We start from the raw sequence: 18,241 nt of genomic DNA, 5'->3' as shown, positions 1-18,241 counted from the left end.
ACTACAAATCCAATGATACAGGCAAGCAGCAATAATTCCATCTACGGCTTGCTTTACCTTGTGGTGAAATAGGCCAGGCACAATTTAGGATTGTGAGCCAAGACAGATGTCAACTGCTCGTTCCTGACTTCATCAGCAGAGTGGCCTGCTCTCCTCTCCTCTCCCTGATTACACCCAGCACATTTTACTCTTATCTTTCTCCCACATTTCTCATGTCTGTCTGGGGATGAGTAAGCGGCTACTCCAGCTTCATGTTGGTCTTGAAAATGGGGACGTTCCCCAAAGGCAAAAAACAAACAAGCAGGAAAGCTCATTAAACAACCAGAATCCAGTCTAAACACAGCCCTTTATGAAACATTATATATCATTTTGTAAATGATACATATTTCTATATAAATAATTTTATATTTATATAATTTATATAAATTATTTATATAAATTTAATAAAGCATTATTTATCCAGGATGAACACTGGTTTTCTTTACACAACTGAGTAGGAACCTTTGTTCCCCTAACTGCCATCCTGAAAGGAGACTTGTCCCTCCCTGCCTTTCTCAGAAACCTACAGGGAAAGAGAGACCAGTTTAGAATACTCAAGGGGACAGACAGGGTTTTGCTACATTCAAAAGACTCCATCACAGGATGTCTGTTCATTTAACCTATGTCAGCATTCAGAAACCAAGTAAGACTTCTTAAATCGTCAAGAATTCCGCGCATTCAGCCACTGGCTTTGGAGACTGTTTCTGGGCTGGGGGGATGGCACAGCAGTTAACAGCTGTCTGCTCCTCCAGAGGACGAGGTCTGACTGCCAGAACCCAGCAGGCAGCTCACATATACACCCTCCTCTCACCTCTGCCGGGAGGGCACGTGGTGCCCTACCTGCATGCAAGCAAAACTGATAAGCAAAAATCTTAAATACTTTTAAAAAGCTCAGTTCTGGCGCCTCAGCTTGCAGCAGAATCGCCACAGGGTTGGTTAAACATGGGCTGCTGTCCAGAATTTCTGATTTAGTATGTCTAGGACCGGTCTTCTCACCATGTGCCTATGGGATGTCAGCACTGTTGCGCTGAGAACCACACTGTGCCAGTCAACAACCCAGAGACTCAGAGAGGTGGGACCGATGGTGAACACCACAGTAGGCAGCTCAATGAAGCAAGTTAGTGTGTCTCAGCTTTCAAGCCTTATACAATGTCTCCGAACAGTTCCATCTCTTCTTACAAGTTCCCACAGACTTCAAAATAAGTTAAGCAGGGTCCAAGAGAGACAAGAAGAGACAAGTGGGAGGTGGGGACTTTAAATAAACCTTACAATTACACAAAAGGAGAAGAGACTGTAGCTAAATATAGCTTGTTAAGGAAAGATGCCCTTGTCTCAAGAGCCTTAGATCCTACTCTCCCACATTTCTTTTCATTCAGAGCTGAGGTGGGGGCATGACAGCAGGGAGACAAGCTCTACCTTGTAATCTTCCCACAGAGAAGGAGAGTAAAAGGGGTCCAAAAGTCATTACCAAAAAGAGCCAATGACTTCCACAGACAACATCTCTCTCATTTCTCTAAGACCATGGTTCTCATCCCTGGATATACATTATAGCCACCTGGGAAGTTTCACAACTATGGATGCTGAGGCCCCACACCTGGAGACCCCGCCCTAACCGTCTTAAGTGGGACATGAGCACTGGTGATTTTAAAACTCTTCAGGTGATTCTAGAACACAGTGAAAGTGTGTCCTCATTTGCCAAAGGCTTGGTAGCAGTCCAAGAGCCTATCAGGAAAGCCTTTTATAACAAGATGTACTTTTCCCCAGAAGAGCTAACAGTCCCAAACTAGAGGCAAAGGAGCTTGAACTTTCTGCAAATTATCTAAAGGTTCAACCTTGAAACTATGTGCCAGAATACTTCAGTTTCTCCCTCAGCAAAATACAGTGCTGTGTTTTTTTTTTTTTTAAAGGGGAGGAGGGGGAGAGATAAATCTGAAAACTCTGCAAGCACTTGGTAGTTTAAATGATCATCCAGCAATGCTCTTGATAAATTGGATTGCCCAAAATTTTCAAATTGTGTGACGCAAACAATAAACCTTATCAACATATTTTCTTCTTGAGCAATAAAGATGTATTCAAGATAACAAGCAAGGGAAAAGACTTTGGTCAGCTTCATGATCCTGCTTGAGGCAGGAGGATGAGCCTAAAATAACCTGACCCCAAGAACAAGACACCAGTTCAATGGGTAGAGCGCGGACTTTGGGGCCAATCACATCCATATTAGCAAACTTTGGAAGCACAGAGAAAATTCCAAATGTGATGATGCCTGTAATCCAGCACTTGGACAACTGAGGCAGGAGGGCTCCCAGGCAGCAAGTTCAAGACCAGCCCGATCTAGCCCTGTCTCCAAACACCAAGACCAGTAACAAACAAAGTTCTAGACATATTTTTACTGCAGGAAAAGCTAAAACAGGTTGATCAATTTGGTTACAGAACATGGACATCTTTAAATGAGATCTTGTAAATCTTCAAATGAGAACTGCAATGTTTTTATTTTAAAAATTCACTTGGTGGTCATTTTAAAACTATTTGAGAAGCCAATAATTTCTGCCAACACAAGATATCCAACACCCAGAGCCTCACTGACTGATGGGTGCCCACAAGCCTGCACAGCACTGCACCTGCCAAGCTGCCTCAACAACCGGGCCCAGGGCCTTTCCACCAGTCCAGGTTTGTTCCCAGGGTTACACAAATGATGCACCTGATGTGTTGTTGCTCCTAAGTCATCTAGACAAATTCTTGAACTCACAGCTGTGTCCCTGAACTGGGAGCAGGCTCTGATTTTGCGATTATTTGAATAAACCTCTCCCCACCTGTCAAAGAACACCTGCTAACCCTTGTCCAGGTCAAGGGCCAAATACCACCTAAGTAACTGTGTGATAAAGCCTAAGATATAGCCAAAATCACAGAGCCTTTCCACCTGAAACAAGGATCGTTCTTGGAAAGGGAAGACTAACCAGGACTGATTGAGATAGCTCAGTTCAGCAGAGGACATGCACCTATTCAAGCCAGAGGCTGTAAACTTATCTTTACGGGATGGGGTTGGAGATAGAAGGCCTGATCTAGGACACTAATTTCAAGAAACAGTATCCCTGCTCACCTGGGGATAGGTTATCTACCTGAGCTGAAGAGCCCAAGTGCACTAAAGCCACACCAGCCATATCTGAACGACCAGGACCAGTGCGTTTTCAGGGGTCAGTTCCGAGCCTGTTTCTCGGCTTACGTAAATGGTGCAGCTCATCTAATCTTTTTATTTTTCCTAGAGAAATCTAGGCAAATGCTTTAACTCCTAGCTTCAATTTTACTTAAAAATGACTTGCTTCAAACCGTGTTAGCCTATAGGCTACTATTTATTTATATAATGTATATACTGATATATAGCTGATAAATGCTGTGGATGTGGCTATTTAGGAAAAAAAAAGACAAAAACAAACACAGAAAACAATACAGAGAACCCAACAGAAAGTGAGAGAGGTTAAAAAAATTTTTTTTTTAAAGACAGGGCTTCTCTGTGTAGGCTTGGCTGTCCTAGACTCGATTTATAGACCAGGCTGGCCTGAAACTCACAAGAGATCCACCTGCCTCTGCCTCCCCAAGTTATGGGATTACAGGCATGAGGCATGAGGCACTACGCCCAGATAATTAGCAAATTCTTAACTTGGAAGTGAACACTGGCTTGGAGCCCCAGAACAACTAGCTCAAGGGAGGAACTCTAAAAAGACCATGGCAACAGCGACCTTTTTGGCTGGGGAGTTTTTATGCTGTGAATGTGTTCAAGGAGTTTATCGCAGTGAATAGTTCAAACAAGAGCTGGGAGTGGTGGTATGACCCTATAACCTGAGCTCAAAAGAGACTGACGAGCAGGCCCTCAATTCAGGGCCAGAAACAAATAAATAAAATAGATAAATGAATGAATAAATAAATAAACAGATAGATAGATAGATAGATATGTACACACACACACATATAGACAGCATCTCATAGTTATGTAACACACACACATAAATCAAAAACTTCGAATGGAGACACCTCAGACAAAGTGTTTTACTTTGGAAAACATTATAACAAGGAAGAAAATTAATATAATTGAATATTAAATAAACTAATATTAAGAAAAATGAAAGTGAAAAATCAGGAGATGATGGCAGGCCTTTAAACATCACTCAGTGCAAGCTTGTTGTGAAACACAGGGCCAAGGCAATTATCTGGATAGTGAAAGAATACTAGTTTTAAATTTAATAAAAATACTTCACGAAGAAAAGCAGTTCTGAGATTTGAGTGGCCTGAATTAATACCTTCACTGTGCGCTTTGTTCTTGTCTGCTAGGAAGGCACTTCAGCACAGACCCTAGGCCTCCATTTGACCACATGCCAGTTCCCAAGGAGAGCCTCAACAAGTTCAAGTGGATGTAATTTTATGTACCCTTTACACATCAGGTTTATACCCAGAGTTGTACCCTCTTTTTAAAAGTTGCTACGGGCACTGGCACCTGCCCTCTTGGCTGCCCTCCGCCCTTCACCCCACCCTCTCTGCTCGCTGGCTGCTCAGGTTATCAGGCCCAGGCAACCTGCACACTCACACGTATCAAAGGGGCTCAGTCTACCGTCTGGATGCCCTCCAGACACCACTCACCCGTCGTCACCATGATAAGCCACAGTTTAAGCTTTCTGCAACACATACAGAACGGCTTGTGTTAACTAGAATCCTATCTACTAGCACATGGCTTACACTTTCCCGTGGCCAACCGAAACTAGTGTTTGGGGGCTTACTCACCCACAGTATCTTGAAGACAGTAGCAGCCGGCTCCTCAGTGGAGATAAATGCTAACCTGGCTGGCAACGTTATGCAACATCTCTGTATGCCTTGGCAGCCTGCCTGTAAGCCCACTAATAACTGCACTGCAAAGAGTCAATCACCTCAGAAAAATATTTTTAATACCTTTAATTATGAAATCTGATTCGGCAGCCAAACTTCTGCCAAGAACTTGTAAATATATGTGTATATATGATATATAATCATATATGTGTGTGTGTGTGTGTGTGTGTGTGTGTATATATATATATATATATATATATATATATATATATATATATATGGTTTCTTTTTCCCTGAAGCCCACGTTTTCTTGGGGTTGTGTCATCTGCCATCTGTCTACCTGCTGCAAAAGCACACATGTCCTCTTGTCTGGAAGCAGAAGTATACATATCAGAGAGAAAAGCCAGCCCAAAGAATTTCTACACACCATGCAACACTCCACCATTTCTGAACAGCACACTCTGTATGTGGCCCACAGTAAACAAACCATAAGGCAGAACTGCTAAATGACAGGCTTAAAGAGTAAGTCTCAAGCCTCCTTATTCTCCCACTAAAGGCTCTGGGACGTTCAGATTCCTTGAAGGTTCCACTCCATGAAAATATTCAGGGAAAGAAGCCAAATCCTGGCCCATATCCACTCCTCACCAGCTGTGGTGGTTTGAATGAGAATGGCCCCCACAGGCTCTTATATATTTGAATGCTTGGTTCCTAGTTGATGGAACTCTTTGGAAAGGATCGGGAGGTGTGGCCTTGCTGAAGGTGTGTCACTGGGTAGGCTGAGCCTTCAAACGCCCACACCATACCCGATTAGCTCTCTCCTTGCCTTGTGGTTCTGTCCTGAGATTCAGCTGTGCAGCAACATCCCTGCCTGTCTGCTGCATGCTCCCCGCCATGTTGGCCATGGACTCACTCTCTGAAACCGTAAGCCCCCCTTAAACGCTTTCTTCTCTATGGTGCCTTGGTCATGATGTCTCTCTGCAACAACAGAAAAGTAACTAAGAAAAGACATTAGCTGCTGTCACCACACCTCCAAAGACCCATGGTCATGAATACTCTGCAGACTGAAGCACCAACCAAGGACCATGCCTGGGCTGGTCTAGGCCCCTACACAGATGTAGCAGATGGGCAGCTTGGTCCTCATATGGTTCCCCTAGTAAGGAGAATGGGGGCTGACTCTGGCATGGATTCTATTGTATGCTTTTCTATCACTGGGGAAGAGGATTCCATCAGTCCAGGTACGACTTGCTATGCTGGGGTGGGTGGACAGGGGAAGCTCCCCTTCTCTAAGGGATTGAGGAAGGGGGACAGGGAAAACAGGGAGGGCATGTGGAACTGGGAATAGATGAGGAAGGGAGCTGCTACTGGGATGTAAAATGAATAAATAAAACTTAAAATAAGAAAAGAATACTCTGCAGGATTAATGGAGCATCTCTGTGATCTGTGTAACCAGTGCAGCAAACAGCATGTAGAAGCTTCCTAAGTGCTTTTGTTTAGCTTTTAAATTACTGTATCCCACCCATGCTCCGGGAGGCAGGAGAGCATAACAGAAGGGGTAAGAGCTCCAAAGTTAGACTAGATTAGACTAGATTTGAATCTAGTTGCTTTGCCCCCATCTTAACCATTTCCTTGTCCTAGGATGTACTTACCTTGTAGGATCAAAGTTAAACATAAAAACAAAAACCATACAAAACCCCACATGGCTGAGCAGCTGAACTCAGTAAGTGCTCAGCAAGTCACAATTGCCTTGTTTCCAAAAAGGTCACACTCTGAGGTTACAGGTAGACAGGAGTCATCCAAAAACATGGTTCAACCCACTACAATGGTCAAATGTTAATAAAACTATCACCACAAAATTGGGGGGGGAGGGCAAAAGGAAGAGTGAAGAGCACCACAATCAAAACAGTATTAAAGCAAACTATCCTACTGATTCTAACATGATCTGTAAAAGATTCATATCAGTACACATCCTTAACATTCTTTTGTGTGTCACGTATGTGATTGTGGTGGCCAGAAGTCAACCTCAGCTGTCACTTTTCAGGGGCGCTCGACCTGCTTTTTTGGTATCTTGGTTGTTGAGACAGGCTCTCCCAGTGGCCTGGGCAGACCCATTAGGGCCAGGCTGCTTAGCCAGAGCTCTCTAGATCTAGCAGACATTATCTCCCAGTGCTAGGATCCATCACACGCCAGTGGGCAGCGCGTGCCCTCACACACGCACACACAGAGGCCAGTGGAAGGTGGCAGCTGTCTTCGGTGGCGCAAACTGCCTCCGGACAGGGGCTGTCACTGATCTACAATCTACAAACTTGCTGTTTGGGGCTAAGCTGGCCAGGGTGCTTGAAATCTTGTTCCCTCCTCACAATTCTAGGGACTCAGGCAGCCATGTCCTGGCCTTTTTTACTGGGATTTGAACTCAGATCCTCATGACTGAAAGCAAGTGTTCTCACCCTTGCCCATCTCCCCAGACTACCACGCCAACTTAACGTGGGTTCCAGAGATCAAACTCAGGTCCTCAAGTTTGCATGGTAAGCACTTTACCAATTAACCAGCCCCTAGGTGTTAGGTATAAATAAATACTGCTAGAAATATCAGAACCAGATATGCAAAAGAACAAAAGGCAGTGAGGGTCCTTTTAGTTAGAAGCATACCTGTGGGGAGCAGCAGACAGGCATGTAACCCCAGCCTTCATAGCTGAGTTAGGAGGACTGCAAGTTCAAGGACAGCCTGGGATACAAATTATTTAAATGTAACTATTTTAGACAACAAGTCATCAGCGGGTCTTAGGAAACTAAGGTTTTCTTTTAAAAAGTTAGTTTTAGGTATTTAATTTCCATCTCAAAGTATTCTTTTGAAATGATAACATTTAGTCATAGAAGCACTATACAGAATATTCTTTAAATCAAGATGTCTTAGCTTTATGGAAAATGAAAAACTCGAGATCAGCTTAAAGACCTGTGCACTCCCTCTGCTGGCTCTAAATTTAAAGTTGATTTTCAGTGGCTTCAGGAGCTAAATTACCATTTTAAGAGATACACAGACCGAAAATAGAAATGTAATATGGATTCTCCATACACACTGGCTTTCAAAGAAGTGAACAATAAACTTCAAAACAAACACTGGAGACTGCCAAGCCCATTCCCATGGATTTTGTCCCTGGCACATTCCAGAGAGAAACAAATGTTCCTGCTGTTGGTTTAGGAGAAGAGTTCGTGCCTTGGCCTTGTCTCCTCCAACTGTACTGTGTCCCTTCCTTGTCATGAACTCCCTTCCTCACTATAAAGAATAGGGTACATCTGGCAGCTCAAGCGGTAGGAGCCCCAAGATAACCTGGCTTCTTTTGGCTTCTTCACCATGGGCCCAGCAGGGCACAATTGCTGGAAGGTCCACGGCCAACCCGGGAAGTTAATCTGCTTCACTCTGCAGTGCTATCTCACAGTCCCTGGCAGAGGAGGAAGAAAGAAAAAAGATCTCAAGATCAGAAGCCCAGACCAGCCCTTGAGAAGTAGGACACTTGTTCTCTGAACTGGCCTAAGCTGCACCATCGTCCTGTCACAGATGGCACCCCACAAGGCCACCTCCAGCACGGCCCTCCACAGGCTGACATTCTGCCTGGTGTTCTGGGGGAGGAGAGGGAGTGGTCTGGGTCATGTCTCTCTGGCAGTGATGTAATCAGTATCTAGGTCTTCTACTGAAGTCACTTGCCCAACCACCTATTCAGAAAACCCCGAACTCAAAAAAGCTACAGCCTGGCCCGGAAGTGGCTGGCTGGTCACTGAATGCTAGCTACCTTTTCTTCCTTCCCAGGAGATGGAAATAAAGCTTTACGTGATCCAAGGCTTAGGTCCTCAAATACAAAGATTACAAACAACCTCACTGTGCTGCCAGCTTCGCCCCTATGGGAGAGGGTACGCACTACAGACATGTTGACGTTGAAGACAGTATGTACAGAGAAAGGCAAACCTGACTTCATCTTCTCCTTAATAAAATGCCATCTATCGTGGCTCTTCTCATTTCTGGTGTCAACTGTAATTTTCAGGGATTTTAATAGTAAGAAACCAACACTATAAGAAACTCCACCAGCTGGGCACAGTGGCACATGCCTGTGATCCCAGCACTCAGGGAAGCAGAGACAGTCAGGTCTCTGTGAATTGAAGGCCAGCCTGGTCTACATACGGAGTCCAGGATAGCCAACACAGAGAAACCCTGTCTGGCAAAACTGAAAACAAAAAAGAATAGAAACTCTACCTTCACACCCCATCATGTCAACACCAAAGCCAGGAGGAATAAGGCTGCTGACACCCTCACCCCTGAGTCACAGCTTCAACTTTCTGCAACAAGAATCTCAGAAGGCCGCCTTCACGAGCTGAGGACACAGTGAGCCCCCTCCAGGTATAGGAGCACACCCTTGCCTATCTCTGCCACCGTGCACATCTGAGTCGAGGGAACAGATGAAGAACCAGGAGGACATAAAGACATGAGCTGGGCAGGGAAGTCAGGACTTCTTCAGCAAGGTGAACTAAGAGTGTTGGTGGAGAATGGAAAAACACACACACAAAAAACCCCCCACGAAACAAAAAGAAAAACCAGCCACTCCTCTGAGAGTCAGCTTAGAGACGGAGGAGGAGCCCAAGAGAGCAGATAAGGCAGGAGCTTGCAGAACTGGAAGCAAGCTGCGCTGACGGGAGCAGCTGTGAAACCACAAAGGCTAGCAGCAGACACTGCACAGCAGCGGTGTCCTGAACTCCTGTGAACACACTTTAACCGCGCCCCAGGAAGCTGTGAAACCCTGACCCGGTCACGCTTGTGCTCCTGGCCTGGCACTTCACCAGAACAATGAGGCAGACCTTTTAAGACCCCTCTTAGTTATGAAGTTCGGTGAAGAGCAGTTCGGATGAGTCAGCTCTATCTGGTTCCACGTCCCCCAGAGGACTGGCCTCCCTGCGCTAGGCCTCACCAACAGACTCTCAACATCAGTGTGGGGCTACAGGTGGGGGTTCTAATACAGGTGGACTCTGGGAAACTCGGGCTTCTCTCAACAGACTCAAACACTAGGCCTCATGCTACAGGCCTTGCACCGACAAAGCAAGCTCAAAGTGGTCTGCAGATAGCCAAAGAACAGCTGGAATCCAAGTGCAATGCCTACTCTGCTATTTCTTACAGCCTCTCGGCAGAGGCGACACTAAGAAAAATAGACACAGATGTGCAAGATGCCAAAAGTGAGCACCAAGGACACCTTTGTTTACAAAGCACAGTCTCTCTCTCTCTCTGGAGCATAAACTCTTGTGAACTGGAGTTTTATCTGCCATACACTACCATCTTTACCAGGGACCGGGCAGAGTGCCCTGTGCACAGTGCTTTTAATAAATACACGCTGAATGAATGAACGGTAACTGGTGGAAATAGATACAGTGTTTCCATTCTGCCACCTCCAATTCACTTACTACCAAGCTGTGATGTCAATGGATGTCAACATTAACCACTTTCTTATGTCTGTTCCCCAGTTCTTCCTATGGCAGCCAGAAGGCAAATCGGTTCCTAGATTCCTCCATTTGTGACACATCTGAAGGAAGTAAATTAGTCAAGAATAGGACCACGTTTGTCTTCTAAAGGAAAGATATCAAAACAAAATAAATTTCACTTTCTCTCCAGCCCTGGAAATCTGGACTCTGAGGCATGAGCGATGGTTAAGAGGGGGCTCAGCAAAATGCACTGGCTTTCCAGGCTTCTCTCTGCACTGTCATCAAGAGTTTTGGGTGGATGGTATCTGCTAAGTGTTTTTTTTTTTTTTTTTCCAGCCCACGTATATGATTTCTTTAGTAGACATGGCCTTTTCATTAATCTTCCAGATAAAACTATCCAGTATGTTTAAATACGATTTACAAGCAGAACACTAAAAAGTTTATCTTCACCGTGTTCTATGGTATCATTTCCTCAAAATAGAACCCTCCTAAAGTCTCCTAAAAATAAGCCTGCTATAGTTTCATTTTCTGAGGAGAAAAACACATGAAAACACACACTTGGCTTCTTTCTGAAGTCTTTCTGTTACATGGGGTTCAAAGATCAAAGTCTAAAAGGTCCAGTTTCTTCACTTTATAGGTCAGTGACACAGCTTTGCAAAAGAGGAAAACAGGGCCCCGGTGCAGGCAGCACTACAGTAGAAAGAGGAAGCAAGTTACTGAGAATCACTGACAAAGACAGCGCTGCCAGAGGAAATTACAAAACAACGAAGGCCAAGCAGGAGACAGATTCCTCACTCACAACAGCAACCAGCCTCTGGGTAGCCGAAAGGGACAAAGGTCAGAATTGCAAACCAACATGGAATTGTGGCTATACCGTTCTGAAACTTAAAACTAAACTTTAAAACACTCTGCAACTGAAATAACATGTTCTTAATACAGTGTACTAAAGTCTCCCCAGGTCCGGGGCCCTTCCACAGGAGGTGTCATGGGGTGGTCAACTCTCCACCTTATTTTTTTTTGTTTGTTTGGTTCGTTGATTGGTTGGTTTTTACCTTGGCAACAAGCAAGAACACACACTTTCCCATAAAAGGTTCAGACATAGAGACTCACCCTCTCTGCTGGAGCAGGGGTTTCATGCAGGAGAAAGGACGGAGTGTGGGGACCCCGCTAACAGAGGCATGATAAATAGGGGTTCCTGGTAACTCCTAGGGTCCTCCCGATCTCTCAGGAGAGGGAACTGAGGGAAGTCACTCCTAACTACAGTACCCTTCAGGCAAACTTAACCTGGTAAAGAAACTGTAAACTTTTCACCTCACAACCACATCTGGTCCTTCATGCTACTTTAATGGCTGAGGCAAGGGAACCTGAGATAGCTACCATCCTCCCAGGCACACAGCATTGAGCAAGAGCTTCCTCTTTTGTGAAAATGCTATCTCTCTTGCCGTTTGTGCTACTTCAGGCTTTCTAAGCAACGAACCGGCAGCTACCCCAACAGGACACTTTTGCTTGGCCTCCCGTGTGTCCTTCTGATGCTGAAACTGCCACTGTTTGGGGGGTGGGGGGCGGGCCAAATATGCTTCTCATGAGAAAGAAAGAAAAATTCAGGGCAGTTTGAAGAAAAGAAGCGTGATAACGCACAGAGACTGAGGCCTCTCCACCTGTCGCTGCTAATTAGCCTTGCGCCACCTGTGATCTGAGACCAGTCTTTAATCTCTTCAAACACTAGGTTCTTCACCAATGAAAGGATGGAGCTACATCAGCCATCCTCATCCTGGCTACACTTACGATCACCTGAAGAACCAAAACAAACAAACAGGCTGATGCTAGATTATACCAAATTCTCTAGGCACTAGGCTTTTTCAGTTGTTCCCAGGTGATTCGAAGAAGCCAACCTGTGCTGGATATGACTGGTTTAAATTCCAATTTCCAAGACATCTTCTCTAATTTTTTAAAATTCTGTAATTTCGGTTTTTTTGAGACAGTCTTTCTATTGATTATGTAGTCCTGGAAATAGCCATGTAGACCAGGCTGGCCCCAAACTCCTAGAGACTGCCTGCCTCTGCTGTGATTACAGGCATCGACCATTAAGCCCCGGCTTCATTCCGTAATCTTAAAGTGATAATTCCAGTTACAGAATCACATAATGTTCAGGCCCAAATAGCCACAAAAGTAGCTCTCAGGCTCTGCATACCTGCCCTGTATGCAAACGTCTGCAGGTTAACCTGAATTCTAGACATTTTTAGAAGCTAAAAAAATTCCAAAGTGTAGCTCAGAATGAAAGTGATGTGGTTAAAGTGCAGGTTTCCAAAATGACTACTCCTCACAGGCGTCAGCTCCTGAGCTCAGGCGCATGGAAGTGGGTCGCTTCTCGCTTCTGACCTGTCCCCCTTACCTCTTCTTCCAGCTCCACTAAATCAGCAAACCAAAAAGGCTGGCCATTAATCATAGCCCGTACATAAAACCAGCCTCCTGTTCAAAGGGCCTTCTCTCTCCATCATTAAAAATAGGGAAGTTCCTGCATGGCCGCTTCCTTTGACGAAGGTCATTTTACAAAAACTTCAACTAAATTATACTCCTTCAAGTCTTCAAGGGTCGCTTGACACATATACTTGGAATTAAAGTAAAAGTAATCATAAAATGTATGCCCTGAATTAAAGCCTTGACATGTTCTATTTTCAGTATTTCATATGGCTTTGACCAAAAAGAGATAGCAGCAAAAGAAAAAAACTGTGAGATGAATACAGCTGTAATGTAAAACCACATTTGTCTTTGTCCCCTTAGTTCTATTGAAATCTTTATGAAAATATGGACCAAACTCAATTTGTGGCTACTTTTGGTAACACTTTCTGAAATAAATCTAAAAAATAAATTAATTAAAAACCAGACATACAAAACTAGTATTTTTATAAACACAATAGCAAGAAACACTACTTACAGAATCAAATTACTTTTGTAATCCTAAAAAAAAAATCAGAAGGAAGGGGCTAGTGAGATGGCTCAACGGGTGAAGGAGCTTTCCACCAAGTCTAATGATCTGAGTTCAACACCCAGGGTCTGCTTGTTGGCAGGAGAGACACACTCACAAAAGTTGTCCCCTCACTATCTCTCCCTCCCTCTTTTACTCTCTCTACATACACACACACACACACACACACACACACACACACATTTGGAAAGGTCAAAACCCTTTCCTATGTTAACTTTTACAGTTAAGTAACCTCCATACCAAACTCCAATATATAGGATTTAATTTAAGTGTGAAATTTTTGAAAAATATTCCAAATAAAAGTATGGGCATAAAAAAAATTTTCAAACTCCCAAGTGCATTCTGCCAATTCAACACAGCCCTTCCAGACAACGTTCACAGACACCCGCCCTTTCCATCCACTTCCAAACAGTGCCCAAAGCTCCCACATTACCAACACTTCCCAACAGCAGCCTCGTCCCTTCTGCAAACAACTCTAACCTCACACGTGTGACATTCCTTTGGAAATCAATAAAATTAGATCAAATATAAGCTTGTAACGTCAGCATTTGTGTCATCTGAAATGAAAGTGACTTGTGGAATTGTATCAAAGCACCCATTAAAAAAAAAGAAAAAAGAAACATTTTGCTTTTAAACCACCTAAGCAAGGCTCTTCAGTAAAGACACTTTATCTACAAAGCTCTTCCAGAAGCTTTACTTCAGGCCTCTGCAAAGATGAACTGATCTCATTTTACACACCTGAAAAGCTAGAACCCAGAAGCCACAGAGCTCCACCATGAGTAACGAAAAGAAGAAAACTACAAGCAGGAGCAACTGTTAAGGGACTTAAACTCCAGGACGTGGGCTCTGCGGCTAGCTTTAGGGAAGGGCCTGGAGGTGCCCTGAAGAGCTGGGCAGCCCAGCAGGGACACAGGAGTTAATCTCTTCGGATGCCCAACTGCAGGAAGTCATTACATCATCGGCCTTTCCTCACCTCTCTCCCTACCACGTGTCGGGTGCCCCAAGAGGCTGAAAAGGAACAGAAGAGCCTCTCCTCTTATAGGTAGAAGCCATCACGGGCCCAACCCTGCTATCAACCCCTCCCTCCTTCCCACAAAGGGAACGCTCAGGCCGGAGTCCCCAGCGCGACACCTGCCTCACAGGCTGCCTGCAGCAGCGCAGGCCTCCACCGGAGCAGCAGGTGTAGCCAAGACCCTTTTGGATGCCGAACCCGGCCTGTTCCAAGCCCCTGAGTATTTCAGAGGCTACCTGCCGGCAGGCTTGCTAGAGTGACATCTCTGAAGAACAAAGGTGTGAGGAAAGGCACGAGAGCCTGTCAGGAAACAGTCCGCAATCTTTGCTTCTTCTTTTTAATGGGATCGATTTCCCTGTCGGCGTCGACACCCACAAGCACAAGGGGGACCCAGGAATCCTCATCCGGTTTGCTAGTATCATGCACACTGCCCCCCCCACCCCTTCCCTGCACCCACACTGTCCTCCCTGTACCGTCCTTCCACTCCCTCTGTTCCAAAGTTGGCTGCGGACCTAACTCCTCCCCGCAGTCGGGGTCATCCAGCAAATACAAGTCCCGGTCCGTCCCTCGTCGGTGTCCCTTGCCCACAGCTTCCTCACCGCGGCATGCCCTAGGCTTGCCAGGGCCCTCTTCTCCCACTCGGAGGCCACCCCCAGGCTTCCTCCCTCTAGGAGTGACGAGAACCCCACAGAGCCTCACGCAGAGGCTCCTCGGCCAAGCCTCTCCCGGGCTGGCAGAAAGACCGCTTGAGCACGCGCCCGGCGCGGCGCAGGCCCAGCGGATCGGGCCAGCCCCGGCAGTACGCACCTTCCAGCCGGCGGAGCTGTTGCTGTCGCCCTTATCCTTGAAGTAGGGCACACAACGCACCATCCACTCGTAGATCTGGGACAGGGTGAGCCGTTTGTCCGGGGAGCTCTCGATGGCGCGGGTGATCAGGTCTGCGTAGGACAGGTTCCCCCAGGCGTTCCGTCGCGAGGAGCATTTCCTCGGTTGCCCGGAGCCCCCAGCCGCCCCCGGCTGCGGCGGTGGCAGCGGCTGCTGAGGCTGCAGCGGCGTCTGTGTGCCCCCGCTCAGCGCGCCCGCGGCGGGCGCGGGCCCGGACCCGAGGTCCTGCCCTCCGGGGGCCAGCAACCTGGCCGAATCCTCGAGGAGCAGCCCGGGGCCCAGCGCGCCGCTCACGCCGCCGCCGATCACCATGGCCGAGCTGGCTCGGCCGCCGCCGTCCTCGTCGTCTTCATCGTCGTCCTCCTCGGGGATCATGGAGTCCGCCGCCGTCTCCCCCGAGGGTTTGGCTGGGCTCGCCTGCAGCTCCGGCCTCTGCAGGGGCCACGTACAGGAGCGCGGTCGGCTCTGGGGCTCGAACTCCGGGTCCAGCTCCACTTCGAGCGGAGAGAGCGGCACCGGGGAGGCCGGCGCCTCTGCCATCTTCGCCGCCTGCCCGCCGCCCGCGGCTCGGGCTCTTGCGCTCTCTTCTCGCGCCCAGGCTGGGTGCGGCGGGGGAGGGCCGGGGCGCCGCGCAGGCAAGGGCTCGGGCTACCTAGGGAAGCGCGAAGTGAGAGTTGGTTATCCCGTGCGGGAGCCCAGTCCGCGGAGACTCCCAGCCCGCCGCCGCCGCCGCCGCCTCCTAGGACGGGCGGACCTGGGGACGTGCGTCCCGCGAACCTGGCGCAGCAGTCGCCGCCCCCTGGCCAGGCCGCCCGGGAGACGCGAGCGAATCGACGGGCGCGCGGGGGGCAGCCCCCTCCCCCACGACCGTCGCCCGATCGCCAGGTCTCTCCCGGGCTGGGCGGCGGGGCGCGGGGGAGGGGCGGGCGGAGCGGGGCGGCCTCCGGACCCCAGCAGCCCCGCGGCGGGCGGAGGGCGGGCGTGTGTGCGTGCGTTTGTTTATGTTTGGCTCGGGCCCGCTCAAGTGCCTCCCGCGGAAGCGCAGCCGAAAGTCCGCAGAGTCCCGGGCTCCTCTCCCCCTCCCGGGCCCTCCGATCCCCCCTGCGCACCCCTCCCACACCAGCGGCCCGAGCCTGGCGCTGGCGCAGGGCGACTCCCGTCTCTTCCTCTCCACCCGCGGAGCAGGAGGCGAGCGTGGGGTCTGGGCGCAGACTGGCTAGGGTCACTTCCAACAAGAGAGAGAGAGAGAGAGGGAGGGAGAGGGCCGACCCCGCAGGACCCGCCACTAAGAGGATCTGAGGTGTCTTTCCTTGGGGACGTGGGGCCCTCCGCCCCCTTCCAGGTCAGAAACGGGAGGGAGGAAGCAAGTGGGACCATAAATCTTCCAACAGGTCTGGAAGCGCCAAATCTCTCGGGCTGCCAGAAAACCCGGACCAGCCACGTTCATCACCTCCTTGCTCCCGCTGCTGCCATCTTGACAGTTCCCCCTTCCCTCAAGTCCTTTAAAGACACTAGCGGGAGAGGTGGGGGGGATGCACACCGAGTCACGGGGGAGGGAAAGGGAAGCGCCCGGCCCAGCTCAGAAACAGATCCGGAGTCACCGGGGAGGCGGCCGCCCCGCTGCACGGCTCCGGCGCCTACCTCGGCTCCTTCCCTTCAGGGACGAGGCGGGAGGACGCACGATCCCGCGCGAGCCCGGGGCGCCGCGCCGAGGGGACGCTCAGGCCGCCGCCGCAGCCCGCCCGAGGAACCGCCTGTCAGCCTGCGCGCCGCCGCCTTCCACATTCCTCCTCCTCCCTTCACACGAGCAGGGCGGCCGCGGCGGCAGCACAAAGTTATAGACACACGCAGCGGGCCTCAACCTAGGCTGACGGCGGGGCGGGTCCCCGCCCAGGGGGAGGGCCGGGGCGGGGGCCGGGAGGGCCGCCGTGCGTGCGTGTGGGAGTGCGCGTGTGTGCGCGCCCGCGCCTGCGCGGGGCTGCGGGGGCGGGGCCGGCCTTCGGGGGCGGGGCCGGGGGCGGGGCTCCGCCGGCTCCCCCACCCCACCCCCGCGGAGTTCCGCGGCCGCACGCCGCCGCCGCCCCGGCCCGGGACGCAGCACCGCGGCGTGCAAACCCCGGCTGGCGAAGACAGCAGCGCCTTCCACCAGGCGCCGAAAGCTGTGTGCTGGGCTCTTACCTGGGACGCCCAGCCACAGTCGTGCTCCGCTTTTTACCGATTTTTTTTAAAGGCAAATCGGGAAAAAGTGTAACTCGGGGAAGAAAAGTGCCGCGCGCCCCAGTCCGAAGCGCCGGAGCAGACACAGAACGGGAAGCGGGCGGCAGTTTTATTCTGACACAGCAGCTGTGCCCGACTTTTTAAAAGTCTTCAGGCTTCAAACGGCATCTTCACAAGCCCCGATCACACGCAGTCGGTGCCGTGCGTGCTCTCCTGCTGCACACGCGACACGTACGCCAAAAGTGTGGCGGTTCTGAGTCAAGTGTATCTTCCGAAACAGAACCCGCTCCGGTCACTGCAGACACGGTCTGCGCCCCGCAACAACCCGACTCGCGCGCGCACACACGCACAAACGGCCAGCGGCAGAGGCCGCCTAGCCTGCAACTCCGGCCTCCGGGCTTTGCGCGCGACCCGTCACTCAAGTGACGTGAGGCCCCGCCCATGCACCAAGCTAGGTGGACGCGTACAAACAGATGATGTCATCGTCTCTACACGCGCGTGACCCCGGAGCCCTGCGCCGCGTCGCCATTCGCTGCGCCGCTTCCTCGTCAAGCCACGCCGCGCGCTGACTGGCCGCCGCCGCGAGTCTCCGGGCCCCGGACGCCCCTCTCTACCCCCGCCGCCCCCGCCCCCAGCAAATAATAAACAATCGAGTAAAATCGGAAGGCCGGAGAGGGAGGGAGGGAGGGAGGGGGAGAGCCGAGGCGCTCCGGGAGACGGCGCCTGGGCGCGCGGGCGGCGGGAGGACCGCAGGGGCGGCGTGCCGGGAGGAGGGACGCTCCGCCGGGGGAAGAAAACTTGGCGGCGCCTCGGCGAGGAGAGCCTGGCAGCGGG

The 18,241-nt window shown here is 49.7% G+C and overlaps 1 protein-coding gene across 2 annotated transcripts in view; it reads right to left on the bottom strand.

Annotated features, from left to right (window-relative positions):
• Positions 1-17,022, bottom strand: part of Foxo3 (forkhead box O3) — a 98,838-nt gene extending 81,816 nt beyond the window's left edge. Inside the window, exons 1-2 of one of the 2 annotated variants that reach the window (XM_055615975.1) lie at positions 16,832-17,022; positions 15,113-15,842 (exon numbers count right to left, since the gene is read on the bottom strand). In XM_055615975.1, coding sequence (XP_055471950.1) covers positions 15,113-15,730 — 618 coding nt within the window. In that variant the 5' untranslated portion in view covers positions 15,731-15,842; positions 16,832-17,022. Of the gene's footprint in view, positions 1-15,112; positions 15,914-16,831 lie in introns of those variants that run through there. The other variant, XM_055615976.1, reaches the window with a different exon arrangement.
• Between the last annotated feature and the right edge of the window lie 1,219 nt (positions 17,023-18,241).

The sequence above is a fragment of the Psammomys obesus genome, unplaced genomic scaffold, assembly GCF_907164565.1.
Source record: "Psammomys obesus unplaced genomic scaffold, mPsaObe1.curated_primary_1811, whole genome shotgun sequence".
Taxonomy (NCBI): domain Eukaryota; kingdom Metazoa; phylum Chordata; class Mammalia; order Rodentia; family Muridae; genus Psammomys; species Psammomys obesus.
This window is presented reverse-complemented; position numbering and strand designations above follow the sequence as displayed.